Genomic DNA, 14,994 nt, shown 5'->3' with positions numbered 1-14,994 from the left:
CTCCTATTGTAGTGGGTTAGATAATAGCCATTCGGCTTTAGGTTGGAGCTCAGGGCACATGTGTAGGATGTGAGCTAAGTCGGCCTTTTTGGCATCGCGAAGCGTGCATTCAGGGGTGTACAGCCCTGGGTTAATCAGTGATAGTTTAAAATGGTTAGGAGAGGTATCCGATTGGAGCTGCCTCCACGTCACTTGCTGGATTTTACTGAGAGATTTATCCGGGAGTGGGTATTCTAGTCTGCTATTCCTGTAATGCATGGTGCTTTCTTGGTACATTATCATGCGTTCCTTTACCCCTCGCAGGCTGGTCCACTGCCCGGTTGACGAATCCTCGGGCTATATTGTGGGCCGCTTCGTTCCCCGGGTGGGACGAGTGCGCAGGGACTCAGATAATTTTAATCTGGCGGGGAGAGAAATGGGATTTTTGTAGGATTCTATACGCCATTTCATGAATTTTGCCTTTTCCAAAGTTACGCACGGCCGTTTTTAAGTTGCTGAAAATAATTCCACAGTTCGGTATTGGTGATTGCAATTGCTATCACGGATTCCTCCGCTTCTTCCCCGCGTCTGCCAAGGATGGTAGCGGCGGAGGTCTTGAAACATTTTCAACGTGTAAACAAGCCCACTTGTTAGATCATGAACTGGTGGACGTCTGAGCCAAATACAGCAACGCCGTATGCAACCAAGAGCTTAGTCATGCTCGCTGCAAGATTGCACCTTGCCTTCAATGCCTGTGTAAGAGAAGGTTTAATCTATACGTCGAGGACGGCGTCGAAGTAGGCAAGGAAGCGCACGATGATCAAACCAGCACGATGATCTGCGCGATCACAATTCCACAGACTGCTTCCTTTTCATCAGCGTCCAGCAAAAATGGCTCATGTTCTTCTTCACAATGCCCCCCAGAGAAAAAGGAGCCATCCTGGCGACTTAAGGGGACGAAGGTACAATTGGATCGTAGAACGGCTTAAGACGCTGCACATATACAGTCTCGCGGCCACGGCATCGCAAATCGGAATGGTGAAGTGTGCTCGACGACACGGTAGGGTCCATGATACTTGGAGATTAGTTTTGTTGAGAGGCCAGGTCTGCCGGATGCAACCCATAGCCATACAAGTGAGCCGGGCTGAATGTGTGGTGTATTCTTCTGATCGGTGTCATGGCAATATTTTTGGCGCCACTGACAGTCGGTCGTAAACGTGCGGGCAGTCTGGCGGCATTCTTCGGCATACTTGGCAGCTTCTGTCACTGTAGTGCATTCTGATTGATTAGGGTTGTAGGGGAGGACAGTATCAAGGGGAGCAGATGGAAGCCGACCGTAAAGCAAAAAGAACGGAGACAACCCGTGCTAGATTGCGTAGCAGTGTTGTACGCTGTTACGTTTTGCCACCGACAAGTGGGACAGCTGACACGGCCACCGCATAGCAACAGGCAGAACCGCGAGCGATCGGCCATTTCGGCGCCGTTCATCGGCCGCCCAACGCTTCCTCCCGCGGGCAAGTCTCGACGTGATCCTGCCACGCGCCAAACGTGTGTGCGTGCATGTGTGTGCAAACGCCGGCCAAGCCCAGAGCTCGAGGGAGAGTGCGTCGCCCTCGCCCGTCTGCAGGAGGTGGAGGAGATGCGGTCGGACCACCTGCGATTGAGTCATCCCGTCTTGCCCAGACTTTTTGGGCTCTCCCTTCCCTGTGAGGGCTTTCCCTTTCCCTGTGAACTGGCATGCCTATAAAAAGCAGCGGCAGTCTCCGCTGCGACAGAGACTACTTTGACGCGCCGTTGACACGACGCTAGACACCAGCTGTGTGAGAGTGTCTGTATTCTCTCCGGGTCAGCTTCTCTGCCCGTTCCGTCATGATGTTGTAGTAAAGGTTGTTTCGTTAGAAGACGCCTCATCTTTGCTGGGACCGTTGATGCCGTCCGCCGAGCCACGGAGCCGCCAGGCCAACGCTATTGAGGGGCCGCGCGCCGCATGTAATAACTGGTGGCAGCGGTACGATACTGCCCCAAATGCAATAACGCATAGGTGATATAATGAAGGACAATGTCCCAGTTCGTGTGGTTGGATACGACGTACTTCGCGAGCATGTCGCCGTGGGTGCGATTAAATCATTCAACAAGGCTGTTTGTTTGCAGGTGGTAAGCGGTGCAAGTCCAGTGAATGATTTTGTACTGATTGAGCAGGGCTTGAGCGATTTCGGGTAAGAAAGCACGGCCTCTGTCGCTGAGCAATTCACGACGAGCACCGTGACGGAGAATGAAGTTCTTCAATAAGAAACCGGCCACATCTCGGGCTGTTGCAACTGGGAGCGCGGCGATTTCGGCATATCGCGTCGGGTGGTCGACGGCGACAATGACCCAGCGATTGCCATCGGGTGTGTATGGAAGAGGGCCATATATGTCAATTGCAATGAGGTCGAAGTGTCTAAGCGGGCATGTGAGAGGCTGTAACTCACCAGCCGAACAGGGAGAGGCAGGTTTGCGGCGTTGGCACATCAGGCACGATCGAACGTACCCAAGAACCGAGTTGTACATTCCGCGCCAATAGTAACGAAGATGGATTCGTGTGTACGTCTTGAAAACTCCGGCGTATCCACACTGTGGATCGGCATAAAAAGCTGTACATATTTGAGTTTTTAAATGGCGTGGAATCACGAGGAGCCATTTCCATCCACTTGAGTTGTAGTTGCGCCGATAAAGGAGGTTATCCCGAATCTCATAGTGGGAAGCTTGGCGGCGAAGGGCGCGTAAAGGGGTAATCGCTGATTGGTTTGAAAGGTAGTCAATAAGAGAGGCAATCCGTGGATCCTTCCATTGTTCGGCAAGCATGTCACTGACGTCGATCGAAGATGCCACGGAGTCTAAGAGTTTAATCTATATGTCGAGGTCGGCAAGGAAGCGTACAATGATCAAACCAGCACGATGATCTGCGTGATCACAATTCCACAGACTGCTTGTTCTTCATCAGCGTCCAGCAAAAAGGGCTCATCTTCGCACACCCGTCATTTTGCATGATTCCTTCCTGTCACAGTGAGCGTATCATATCTAATAACAAGGTTCAGTTAGCATCGAAGAATAGTAGTAACGCCCTCCTACTACCACAAAGGTTTACCAAAGGTAATTTGCAGCACCGTAGTTCAGCATTTTTCCCGTGGTGAAGCCCAGGTGTCCAGCCAGTCATAGCATATATGTTTCGATTGTTATTCAGAGCCCGACTTTCGGTGAAGTTTTGTGGTAGTAGGAGGGCATGCAAGCACATCCCCTTCACACCCGGCAAATTATAATCTTTGAGAGACAAGAATTATTATTTGAGCTTAGCAATATATCAGTTCAGTGCAATACAGCATTGCAGCTGCAAATTGCTAAAGTGAGCTAAGGCCTACAAGCTTGCATATCAAAATAAATGATTGTTTTTGTGGTTGTGTTGCTGTGTTACAGAAAGAGCGCAACATGTCTCTTTGCAGCTATAAAACAGAGAGATACTCCCTGAAGTCCCATGACATGCGGCCCACAAAGCTGTGCTGGTGTGAAATTGAATGCAATGCTTGCTTTCGCACAGTAAGTCATGATCTTGGAACTTAGCATGTAATCTTTCTGCGCGTAGTCTTCTCTCACAAAACTTTCATATGTCTGTATGCTCTACACTTGCACTTAATGCAGTAAATCTCATCCTAATGAAATATCTGTTGTAATAAAATATATATGCCGTATACACGCGTGTAATGGCCGCACTTTTTTTTCCGAGATTGGGGTGAAAATCAGGATGTGCGGCGATTACATGAGAAAAAAGACAGCGAAAAAAATTATTTGCAGTGGTACCTGCCATTATTATTGTCAAAAAACTCCTCGTCCTCCTCCGCTAAACTCGTCGGGATTTCAGGCTCGTCCCATGTCCAAAACGTCACTCCTCGTCGTCCTCCTCCTCCTCCTCCTCCAAACTCATCAAGACTTCAGGCTCGTCCTTGTCCCAGATGAGGTCATCCTCCGTACCGTCCAGCCTGTTTGATATCCCTGTCACCTTGAAACTTTTTTCCACAGTCTCGAACAAAACCGTGGCCCACGCTTCAAGTATCCAGTGGCAAACGGCCACAAGCGATGCCCGTTTCAGTCGGCCGGTTGGAGTCTTCTGGTAGAGGGCCGTTGCCATCCACTCACTGTACGCAGCCGCTCTTTTTCCTTCTTCTTTCGCGTAGTGAATCACTTTCAGCTTAAAGTGAGCGGTATAACTAAGGTATTTTCCCATCGCGGAAAAAGAATCTTCAGCTCACGAGCGCAGAACAAATCAGGGCAGTGATGCGTTCCGATTGCGAGATCGCATGTGATATGCTTCGGGCGATCGAGGAAATGGCTGTAAAACGGAGGAGCGAACAGACTTGGATTGGATTGGATTGGAATTCTGGCCGCACCCTTTGTAACGGGCGGGCATCGCTGCGGCATGGAGCACCCCCTTTGTAACGGAGGTGGTGGCCGCTGCCCCCATGCTTGACTTTTTTTTTCCTTAAATATTTTGTTCTTAATTCTTATTGGCAATTCTACTTCTAACCTTACGCTTCATTTTGGCTTTCACTTGATTTTTGGGCCCCACCTGGCGGCAGTGACCACAAAACGTTCTGTATTTCGTGCACCCACAGTAGACGGCACTGCCCAACTTCCTGAAACTCATAGTGCGGCTTTTACTCGGGGAAATTTTTTAAAAGTTTTTTTTTCACAATTTTCTTTCTAAAGTTCGGGGTGCGGCCATTACATGCGTGCGGCCATTACACGCGTGTATACGGTATATTTGTTTTTATTTTCGGGTCATGCATGCTCGTCTTAGTTTAAAGGAGTAGTTTTGTAAGCTGTTTTAGTTCATTTTTCATTCTTGTTCGCATGGATGCTTGTGAACATCTCGGTATAGTCAACTGCTAGTAAAGAACAGCTGCACCTCTTGTGGATTTCAACTGGTGGCAGTGCACTTCAAATTTTGTGCCCTCACAGAGCTGTGTATTAAGACAAGGAAGTGCTAGGAGGGAGCATTTCTACATTAACAATAAGGTCTGTGTAAGAAATGAGGTCTGCATAAATTTTCTCCTGAAACCAAGCCACCAGACTCTTTCCCTTCCTTCTACTCATTTCTGAAACTGAACTACCTGATGTCATTAATAGGCTAAGCGCTTGAGACAGTGACTTTTTAGTGGATGCTGCCATATTTTGCACTGCTGATTATAAGGTGCAGGAGGGTCATAGCATACTCGCATATGGTTTCCCATGGTGGATGAAAATTCTTTGGTAGCACAAAAGGCTGCTTCAGATCACTAACCATTAGAAATAGACTTTCTTTGTATCCCTTGTTTGTTTTTTGTTTTTGTTTTTATAATTGACAATAATGAAAATGAACTTTTGTTGGCTAGCATCTAGTAAAAGCAAGGCATTTTTATTCATATATACTAAAAGATTACTAACTTGGATCAGCATGACTTTGTGAAAAAATTGATTAGTTGTAAACCAAACTTAAATTGCGTTGTGTAACGTAAGCTCCGAGGCTTTAGACCATGCTTCATAATGCTTTGAGATAAGCAAACGCATCAAATCATCATCATTTACTTGCTGAATGAAATAGAGCTGCTGTTCATAATACAGTAGCCGACGGGTAATTCGGACTCCAATAATTCGGACTTGTAGGATATTTCGGACTTCAGTGAGGCACCGTCAGTCACCCCATAGAAGCGCATACATATTCGCGACGGATATTTCGGACTTTAAAAGTCCGAAAGTTCGATTTTTCGGACTAATTTCAGTCCCCTGCAGGCCAAAATCTGCCATCTTATCGGCTTTTCGCCGGCGCAACAAGCGCCATCTTGGATTGAGGTGGATTGGCTCTGCAGTTGGATTGGCTTGACATGGTTTCGGTGCCCCATTTTTGCCAGGAGAGGCCCCTGCAATCTCTGCCACTTCGAGGTGGCAGTCGGATTGTCATCGCCGTCAACCTGCTTTTGTCGCCAACGCTGACGCGGGCAGCTATCTCTTTGTGCTTTGTCTCATACGTCCGCCGTATTGTCACACGAGTTTCTCCGACCGCGTCAACCGAGTGGCGCGCCGTCAATCCTTTGGCCGTTTTGTGATTGCGTTCGGCGGTACAAGCGCAAATCGTCGCCAGCAAAAGAAATTTGCCGCAAGGTAAAATCTGCGACTTCTTTAAGCCGATTTCCTCTGAATAAAGTGATTTTTTGTGCTTCATGGATTTTTCGGACTGTTCGATTATTCGGACCATTTTTCGGGTCCCTTCAAGTCCGAAAAAACGGTCGGCGACTGTACATAGAGGGTATTGCAAAGCTTATCAACATCATCTTTTCCCTCTTGGCAGACGGCTGCATACCTTATCATGCTCCAAAAAAATATGAGAATTGTAAAACTTGGCAATTTTTATAATGCAGTGCAATGGTGTACCAGTTGTCCAATGACGATAAACACAACAAAAAACCACATCTCCATTTCCATGCGGTTTTAACAGAACTGTTCTTCAAGAAGTCGCAGAGTATCTAGGTGTATCAGTTTCTTCTTACCTTGGCTGGAAAGCGCACATTCCATGTGCAGCTAAAAAAGCCTTAAATAAAATATTTTATCAGAGGCAATGTAACGGCACATGCCGCTGTTACTAGCGCAGGTGAGAAAATCAATTTTTCATTACCCTCATCTCTCAGGGCAAATCCGTAGGAGGTCCTAAGCTACATAACCTCTTCAGTAGCCACCATGCACTTTGCCCATGCATCTCTGCATACTTTGAGTCAGTCCGGCAGAAAGAAATTACTCCACTAGACCTCTTTTTGTGCAAGACCTGCCTGACACGGCCCCAAGAGGTCTTTATCAATAAGGGTTATGCTGACTTGGCATATACCCCATGTAGTCTGGCAAAATAGCGATGGCCCGATATCACCGTGGTAACGTGTCTGCACTGTTATCTTCACTACCGCGTAGACCTTAACCGTTTACTGTAGCAGTGTACTGCATTTGAAACTGGGAGAATGGTCATGCAGTTCCTCCAACACTGAGATTACCGTATCACACTGGTCGCGAATACCAACACATAGCTCCTGTTTGCTACATATGGGAGCCAAAGCGGCCTGATCAGGGCGTTGTAGGGGTGTTGTCTAAAGCCCTTCTGATTGGGTCCAGCCATAGCAAAATGAACAGTACACCAACTCGGACCTCCAGATATGACTAGCGTCATTTCCCCTACAGTGGCCTTGTATCTTTCCCTCAGAATAAAGGCTTTTCAGTCAGTTAACTAAACAATCAATCTCAAACAAACCCTATCCCATCTGCGAGCCACATAAGACAACTTGATTTCATCAGCCTACTTATGTCAAACGAGCTTCTAAATATGCCAACATCAAGAATAAAAGAGGGCAGTGGTGATGGGATTGTTTAGGCAGAAAGGAAGTTTTTCATGGTATGCATGGCCTTGATATATAAGGAAGGCAGTCATAACCACTTATGCTGATGTACCTATAATGTTGGAACCTGGTGAGGGAGCCTTTGAGAGCTTGGCTAAGTGCCTGGGATGCCTGTACTTGCTTATTGTGCATGGTAAACTGCAAGCTCTTTATAGAGTCAAAATTTTTCAGTAAAACTGCTTTGAGTGCCATGTTTAGATGTAGAGGCGTTAGTATCTAGAGGGCGTGATCGAAGTATGTACTGGCTAAAAGGCATGAGGGATTATCTGCGTGCGACATGAAGTCTGTATAAAATTTTGCTGTGAACTCTTGTGTACTGGGCAATGGTAAGACGCTTGAATTTGGGCAGTTGTCCACTTGCATGTAAGCTTGGGTGTATGCGTTTTCTGTATATAGTGTCTGTCCTTTCTTTCTCTACTTCATCTTTGTTTCTCTGTCTCTCAGTTGCTGACCACTGTTCAGCTGCCCAACTTGAATGCAGACCTTCTTGTGGCTGGAACTGCCCCTTTTCTCTTTTTTCAACTGCCACCACATGTCAGGTATAAACACTCATGGTAAAATGTCAAAACAAGCTGTACAAACATCTTGCTTACGTTTTTGGTACCTGTTAACCATCTTGACCCGTTGCCTTTAAAAGTGTATTCAAATGGACTTGGTGCAATCTAGGTGCTAAGAGGCATGCATTGTGTATGGTACATTTAATTTTCTGGTAATACTTGATTTTTTCCCAATATTCATGCCCCAAAGGAGTTCCGTAAAAACTGGGTTCAATTTTATTCCTATCCGGAAACATGTGAAAAGAGCTGACGCTATCCTAAACCATTTCAGCGTACTTTTCAGTTTATTCTTTGCTACCAAATATCCTTTTAGTTCTTATTACTTAAAGCATGAATTCGATTTAGGATGATGCCAAAATTTGTTTTGTTAGCACTAGAATGCAGGCGCTGAAAGTATCTTGTGGGCATCACTGCTTGAATCCCTGCCCTTCGGTAGCCAGTACGGTTATATAGTCTAGCAAATAAAAAGTTACAACTGTGATGTTGGAAGAGTATTTTCACAGAATGTGTACAGGTCCGGCAGACTAAGCTCTGATAAAGAAATTGTGAATGCAGTAAATGAGAATGTGACAGTTTTTCTGAGCAAATAAAATGTTCTTCTCGCAGCAAAGTGAATGCTCTTTGCTAATTCTTTCTAATAGCGAAGGTAACTTGTAATTAGTAAAAAAAAAAAGTGAATGGCTAGGCAGTAAAGTGCTGAGATTCTGCAGATAGTTACTAATTTTCTCGCTCAAATTTAGAGAAAACCAAACCTGGAAGTCAGAGGATGTGTACAGCTAACAGGGCACTTGACAACGGTTGGGTTATACTTTCTTGTCCTTATGCTAATAGCGTTCTTCATTTTGGCTTTTGCATTGCTGCTATAGCTTGAAACAAGTTAAAAATGACGAGGCAGCTGCTCCTGAAAGGTTGTTCAGCCAGTTAAGTCAGCCTGTTGTCATGGTGCTCCAGTCAGCTGCCTTTCACCTCCGAGGGTGCAGCTGCTAGTGGCTGTGATAGGCGTAAGGTGGTTGACCATCATGCCATGACTGTAGATTGATGCCATTGGTGGGAAGGCCTCCTTTCAGGATATTTTGCCTTTCATGATTGAGCTGCATCCAACTGTACAGTGCACTTGTACTCAAATTTACCATTGAGCTAAGTTCTCCTTCATGTATATTTGTCGTGTTTCCCATGCACCTTCTGGATATCATTCTTTTTTATTTTCCTCCGAATTAAACAGGGAAAACCAGTGCCACACTATGTGGTAGAGATAGAGCTGTTTCCCTGGGACAGCACAGATCCCAGGAACAAGGAACTGAACTTCACTAAGATGGGCCTGAATCCTCTGTACGAGAACGAGGAGGGCTTATGCTTCATGCGACGCCAGGCAAGCAACCAGATGGTGGGTATTGTGTTTTGCTCCCCAAGGCAGTGAGCAGCCAAGTGTGATACTACGCTCGCTGTCTTGTGTGTGTTGCGTACAAGCTGTAGACACTAAACAGGGCCTGAGCAATGAATGTTAGGTTCATGTTGCTGACTGGCACATGTCCTGTTATGATGACAGCTGAGCCGAGTAAACAAAGGACTGTTTGGAATCCAGGGAAATGAAAAATTTCTATCTTGCATACTTAATACTATTGCTAAGCCTGCCCAAGTACAGTTGAACCTTGATATAACGAAGTCTTACTTGCAGCCGAAAATTTCGTTACGTCGAGGTTCCCATGTTTCAGCTGTCAAAATAAAGTATAATTGGTTTGTGGAGCACTGCTAGTTGATGGGAACTTGTAAAACACTTATTGAGGAAATAGGCAAGAAAATCTAGTAATAGTAGCGGTAACAAGGGCACCGGATGTTTTTTTTTCTATATTAGGAGCATAATAAGTGATAGCGAACACTCGCGACGGCACCGTTTTTCTCCGTGTGCGCATAGCAAAGAATGAGCACAGCGCCTAGTACTCAAAGCCACTACAAGATGTCGTCACTGGTATCATCATCATCATTAAACATTTGCAGGCGAGGACGCATCAATGGGGAAAAAATAAAGAAAAATATGTTCGCATCGCTCACGCCGGCGCGGCTCGTTCTTGCCGACTGTAGGATTGCGCTCGTGACGAAGCGCTTGGCGAACACTTGTGACGGTTAAGTGAACAGTTTCTATCAGTGCTTAATTACGTCGCTTTTCTTGCTCTGCACTTTATTTTATTCGCTGTATGCGACCAGGGCACGTTTTTATTTTCTTTTTCTTTCGCCGCTCGCCCGTTTTAACGGTACTTTCACACTAGCTCTATCAGTTTGTCAACACTGGACTTTTTTTTTTTTTTTTTTTTTTTTTACGAGGACATCGCACACACAAAAAAAAAAAAAACGGAAGCTGCAAGAAAATTCGGTTTATTAACTCAATGGTCGTGTTATTCATGGAATTACGAGATTGTTTCATGAATGCAAAAAATGTTTATTGGAACTTTGTGGAGTACGTGCAGTCGATCCAGTTCATGTGGCAGCAAAGAACTCCGTCAACTTCAACTGATGCTTTTTAATAAGCGTCGGCGTTATAAGGCGCTCGTATGTAGACAGGGCTATCAAGGCCTACTCATGGGAATGCGCGCCCGCGTGCGCACGCAGAACATCGCTCCATTCCCGTGTCGATGACACTTTGAATTATAGCTGTATCATCCAGCTCTTCGGTTGTAAGAGCACAAGCGTCGCTGAAAACAAAGTCTTCAAGCGTCACGTCGCTGGAAGCACCACCCTGATCGCAGAGCAGCTGCCACAAGTCACCAACGTCTGTGCTGGATGTGGATGTCATGCTTTCGTGGTCGTCGTCATTAGCTTCGCAACCCAGTTCTTGGTTTGAGTGCATGCTATCCTTGAAGCCCGCCTTTTTGAAGCAGTTTGCTATAATCTCGCTGCTCGTCGACTCCCATGACCGCGATAGCATCTCCAAGGCTATGAATACGCCGATTTTGGTCTCTATTTTGAGCTCAATGTTCAGCAGCAGCCTTTCAAACACTTGCTTGTGGTACAAACACTTCACGCTGTTAATAATACCCTGGTCCAGTGGTTGTATCAGGGAGGTGCAATTTGCGGGAAAATATTCGAGCTCGACGTTGGTGAGCGCACAGTCTTGAACATGATGCTCGGAGCAGTTGTCCACAAGTAGGCAGATGCTTCTTTCCTGCTTGCACATTTCAGCATCCAAGTCCTTCAGCCATTTTGTGAAGAAATCCCGCGTCATCCATGCCTTCGTGTTTGACGTGTATTTCACTGGCATTGTTTTTTTGCCGCTAAAGCAGCACGGCTTCTCACTTGTTCCAATTACGAATGGCACGCGTTTATCGCTGCCATTCATGTTGGCACAGAAAAGAACAGTTAAACGCTGCTTACTGTGCTTGCCACCATGGCATTTTTCATTTCGCAGCGCCAATGTTTTCTTTGGCAACAGCCGATAGAAAAATGCTGTTTTGTCGGCATTGTAAATGACGGCGACGTCGAAACGTGCCAAAATGCCCGGGACACGATCACACAGCCAGTCAGATGCTCCAATCTCGTTCGCCTCGGCCGACTCGCCGCTGGCCACCTTTCCAACAATGTTGTGCCTCTCCTTAAATCATTGGAGCCACCCGCTGCTTGCTTTGAAATCGTCGCACCCAAGAATGTAAGCAAAGTTCAGGGCCTTCTGTTGTAGAATGGCCCCGCTCAACGGCATGTTTTTGGCATGCATATCCAAGAACCACGTGAAGAGGGCCTTTTCTATGTCGACGTAGCTTGCTCCTTCAATCTTTTCCGCTGCAGGCCCGAGCCACCCGCACTAACGGCAGTCATAATGCCGTCTTTCAATTTAAGAATCATAGACAGTGAACTCTGCGAAAGTCCATACCTTTCGGCAACAGTCTTCTCCTTTTCGTCGTTCATTACTTCAGTGATGATCTTGGCTTTCATGTCCATAGACAAAACTTTTCTCTTGCGAGGGGCACTCATCTTGGACACAAAACTCACTGCTTGATGAACGGAGCCAAGTCGGAAGAAATGCTGCTGCTGTTCGTAGGCCTCAATCGAGCTAAACAACGCGACGCTCTTTGTCAGCTTCCTCAGGCCTCATGTACGCTTATTTCTGGTTTGCGCTTTCACGTTCCGAGTGTTCCGAGTCTTCGACTGGCCAGTGGCGTCATGGCATGACGCATCTTGAAACTTCCGTGCCGCGGGTTTTGTATACGTCCGACAGATGGCACGGCTGTATGTTTTCGCAGATTCCCAGACTGCCGGCAAAATTGGCGCGTAAAAGGGCAAATACAAAATGCATTTTGTCTCGGCTAAACTTTTATCTCTCATTCAATTATGAAAGTCGCTCCTGGCACATGCATGCGATGTGCAAGGATGTCGTTACATCGAAAGTGCGGTACAAAATTACTTCGTTAAATTGTGGAAAAAAATTCGTGGTTTTCAATGGGGAAGTGATTGGGAAATGAAAAAAAAATGCGTTACATCGCGAATTTCATTACATTAAGGTTCGTTACGTCGAGGTTTGACTGTATACATTTTTATAAAGCCTAGCAGGAAATGTTAGTGTGCATGCATGTCTATAGTTACTCCTCTCCTTGCACGTGTGAAATATAACTGGATGGATGCGACAGGTGTCACAGACAAGTCAGATTGCAGCAGTTAGGGTTTGCGTAAGTTAATATTGAAATACCCTTTATCACATCATACATTGCTCTAAGTTAGAAAAATAGTTACTGGAGAGCAATGAAGCACTGGCAAATTCAGGACACATTCTGTGTGGCACAAAATATGGGAAAAGCGGGACGTGCTACAAGATGCTGACACATGGATAGCTATCATAAATGGAGCCGACTGATTCTGAGTGTAGTGGTTGCCACTTGTGAACTTACCAGTGGCGCCCTTTAGGCTGAAGCCCAGCCGGGGGTGATTGGAATAAATCAGTTTTTTGTTTGGTTCTGGAGCGGCATGCTTGCTTGGCTCTCTCTCCCGGCACGACAGCACGGGAATGCCCACACAACATGGTGTCAGAAGTGACAGCAGCCTGAAAAACTCGTCTTGAAGCAGCTCTCAACGACTGACAATGGCAAAAAGATGCTCCCGAAGGAAAGCGCCCAGCAGGCCCAGTGGCTAGGCCTCACTCTGCAACCGCCAGACGCGTTCGACTTCTGCAACCCTGCAAGTTGGTCTTCATGGAAGTCTCACTTCAAGGACTATGCCGCTGTCTCCGGACTACAGAACGCTCCGCAAGACATGCAAGTACATACGCTTCTATTCTGTATGGGCCCGGAAGCTTGCTCGCTGCTAAACACTTTTTCACTCGACGCTGCCATGTTAGCCTCCTATGACGCAGTTTTCAAACGCTTCTCTGAGCACTTCGTGCTTCCCTGTAATGAACTGTATGAGTCGCTTTCACAAGCGCTTTCAACAACCTGGTGAGAGTGTCGACGCATTTTACACCGAACTGTTCAAGTTAGTCAAACGTTGCAACTACCCGTCACCGGCGGTGGAAGAACGCTTGGTCCGCGACAGGTTTGTCGTTGGATTGCTCGACACGCGTCTCTCCGATAAACTTTGCTGCTCCCCGAAGCTAACTCTCAAAGAAGCTTGGACGCAAGCTCTTCAGTGTGAGGATGCGGACGAGGAACGCTCACCCTCACAGGCTACCTCGCAAGGCATGGCCAACATTGATGCTACGACTCAAAAGTTTTCGCGACGGCCGGTCGAAGCCAGAACGCGCTCACCGGACGTGAAGTCGGAACGCTATCGTGGCATTCCAGTCTGTTTCTTCTGCCGCTGTACGTATCATGCACACTCAGAGTGCCCGGCAAAGAGCTCTGTCTGCAACTGCTGCGGTAAGGAAAGTCATTTTGCTGAAGTTTGCCGCTACAGGAAGTCAAGGTAGCCCAAACTCAATGCTATCCAAATGCACGCTCTCGAGTCGCCAACTAAAGCCAAGTGTGTGGATGTCACAGTCGACAACTATACAACTTAGTTCAAAGTAGACTCAGTGGTCGAGGTTTCCGCAGTTCCAAGTGACTTCCCCGGAGTCCCGGCTGAGCTCGCCAAGGTAGACGCTATTTTGACAGGGCCCCGTGACCAACCTCTGCGTGTACGGGGTTCGTATTTCGCACATCTATCTTGGCAAGGGAAAACCAGCTCCCAGAGTCTTTATGTCATTGAGTCACTTTCAGTACCTTTGCTGGGTCTACCAGCCATTCAAGCTCTTGAAGTTGCTAAATTTTTGGGTATTGTCAGCACTCCTAAGCCAACGCTTTATGCTGAACTGTTCCTTGACCTCAGCACGCTGAGAGATGAGTACACCATTTGCTTGAAACAAGATGTACCATTCTTCCTTAGTGCACCTTGACGGATGCCAAATTCTGCTGCGTGGAATTGTTCGGCAAGAACTTGAAAAACTCGAAATCGATGGTGTCTTTCGCCGCATTGATAAACCAACTCCATGGTACGCCCTTACTTCAGTGAATTCAGCAGAACCACTCCTTCCTACAAACCTCCTAGGTCGTCCCTGGGAAGTTTTGGGCATGGACCTCTTTCACCACAACTCTCAAACCTTCTTGATGGTAGTGGACTGCTACCCCCAGTTCTCGGAAGTGGTGACACTAAAAAGTACAACAGCTCCAGTGGTCATTGAGGTACTCAAATGTCTGTTCGCCCGTCATGGGATACCGCAACAGGTAAAGTCAGACAACGGTCCGCCCTTTTCCTCACGTGAATTTGCTGCATTCGCTGCTCCTTATGGTTTCGACCACATCACCAGTAGTCCCCATTACCCAGAGTCTATTGGAGAGGCAGAGCGAATGATCCGGACTGTGAAAGACATCTTCCGTAAGGCAAAAGACCCTCACTTGGCCCTTCTCAGCTATAGGAATACACCAGGTGTGAGTGGCTTCAGCCCGGCTCAGCTTCTAATTGGAAGGCAACTGAGAGCTCGAGTCCCAAAGACGGATGAAAAGCTTCATCCACACTGGGCCGAAAGGGAGGAGGTAGGCCTCATAGATGACTCTTAC

The 14,994-nt window shown here is 46.8% G+C and overlaps 1 protein-coding gene across 5 annotated transcripts in view; it reads left to right on the top strand.

Annotated features, from left to right (window-relative positions):
* LOC146201477 (schlafen-like protein 2) overlaps positions 1–14,994 on the top strand; it is a 38,609-nt gene that overhangs the window by 14,873 nt on the left and 8,742 nt on the right. For all 5 annotated transcript variants that reach the window (XM_084587605.1, XM_084587601.1, XM_084587604.1 and 2 more), the window contains 2 exons: positions 3,459–3,552; positions 9,207–9,368. In XM_084587605.1, the coding sequence (XP_084443731.1) occupies positions 3,459–3,552; positions 9,207–9,368 (256 nt within the window). The remainder of the gene's footprint in view (positions 1–3,458; positions 3,553–9,206; positions 9,369–14,994) is intronic.

The sequence above is a fragment of the Amblyomma maculatum genome, chromosome 1 (assembly GCF_055883805.1).
Source record: "Amblyomma maculatum isolate TAMU_Amacu chromosome 1, ASM5588380v1, whole genome shotgun sequence".
In the NCBI taxonomy this organism is placed as follows: Eukaryota; Metazoa; Arthropoda; class Arachnida; order Ixodida; family Ixodidae; genus Amblyomma; species Amblyomma maculatum.
The sequence above is the reverse complement of the archived record's forward strand: the minus strand, read 5'-3'. Positions and strand labels throughout refer to the sequence as shown.